Below are 1,313 nucleotides of genomic sequence, written 5' to 3'. Positions count from 1 at the left end.
CGTCGGTGCCCACCCCCTGTCCCCGCCGCGTCCCGGGGGTCCCCCCGGAGAGGCGCTGGGGCCGTGCTGTGCACACGCGTCCCCCGGGGGCCCCGCGGGGCCGCCGGCCGCGGCCGGGGCCCCCGGGGGGGGGGCCCCCCCCCCCCCCCCCCGGCAGGACTTCGAGATGGACGTGGTGGCCATGGTGAACGACACCGTGGCCACGATGATCTCCTGCTACTACGAGGACCACCGGTGCGAGGTTGGGATGATCGTGGGTAAGATCACGGGCTGCGGGACGGCAGCGGCCGCCCCCCGGGGGGGGGGGGCACGGAGACGGGGCTGGGGGGGGGGGGGGGGGCCCCCCCCCCCCCCCCCCCCCGCCCGGGCGGGCCGGGACCCGGGCTAAATGGAGGAGATGCACAACGTGGAGCTGGTGGAGGGCGACGAGGGCAGGATGTGCGTCAACACGGAGTGGGGCGCGTTCGGCGCCTCGGGGGAGCTCGACGAGTTCCTCCTGGAGTACGACCGCGTGGTGGACGAGACCTCGCTTAACCCCGGTCAGCAGCTGTAAGGAGTGGGGCGGATGCGGCTCCCCTGGGCTCCCCCCCCCGGCCGCGGCTCCTTCCCCCTGCCCTCCGCCGGCCGGGGCCGCTCGTCCCGGGGCTCCGGCCCCGTCGGCCGCCCGCACGTGTCCCCCGAGCCCGGTACCGGCGGGGACGCGCGTGGGGCCTCGCCGTGGGGCGGGAGGGGGGCGGCCCCCGCCCTAACGGCCGCCCCCGGCCCCCAGCTACGAGAAGATCATCGGGGGCAAGTACATGGGGGAGATCGTCCGGCTGGTGCTGCTGAAGCTGGTGGACGAGAACCTGCTCTTCAACGGCGAGGCCTCCGAGAAGCTCAAGACCCGCGGCACCTTCGAAACCCGCTTCGTGTCGCAGATCGAGAGGTATTCGGGGCCGGCGCCCCCAAACCGCCCCACACCCAGGGGGGTGCCCTGTGCCCTCGCCCCACAGCAGCGGGCTCTGATGGTCCCACACGGGGTTCCCGGTCCCGTCACCCCCCCCCAGCCCTCTGCAGCTGCCCCACATGGGGTCCCCTGCCCCATCGCCCCACACCAGCCCTATCTATCCGCCCCGCGTTGGGGTCCCCTTCCCCATCACCCCACACCGGGGTGTCCCACACGGGGTCCCCTCTCCCACCCCCCCCAGCCCTCTGCAGCTGCCCCACATGGGCTCCCCTGCCCCATCGCCCCACACCGGGGTCCCCCTCCCCGTCACCCCCCTCCAGCCCCCCTCAGCTGCCCCGGGGGGGGGGGTCCCCGTCCCGACGCGCCC

The 1,313-nt window shown here is 75.8% G+C and overlaps 1 protein-coding gene across 1 annotated transcript; it reads left to right on the top strand.

Annotated features, from left to right (window-relative positions):
* Window positions 1-156: 156 nt before the first annotated feature.
* GCK (glucokinase) lies at window positions 157-1,007 on the top strand (the record flags this gene model as incomplete). The annotated part of the gene is made up of 3 exons (XM_035312839.1): window positions 157-257; window positions 366-549; window positions 770-1,007. Coding segments are annotated over exons 2-3 (399 nt in total), but the record flags the coding sequence as incomplete, so codon positions are not given.
* Between the last annotated feature and the right edge of the window lie 306 nt (window positions 1,008-1,313).

The sequence above is a fragment of the Oxyura jamaicensis genome (assembly GCF_011077185.1).
Source record: "Oxyura jamaicensis isolate SHBP4307 breed ruddy duck chromosome 22 unlocalized genomic scaffold, BPBGC_Ojam_1.0 oxy22_random_OJ69468, whole genome shotgun sequence".
Taxonomy (NCBI): Eukaryota; Metazoa; Chordata; class Aves; order Anseriformes; family Anatidae; genus Oxyura; species Oxyura jamaicensis.
The sequence above is the reverse complement of the archived record's forward strand: the minus strand, read 5'-3'. Positions and strand labels throughout refer to the sequence as shown.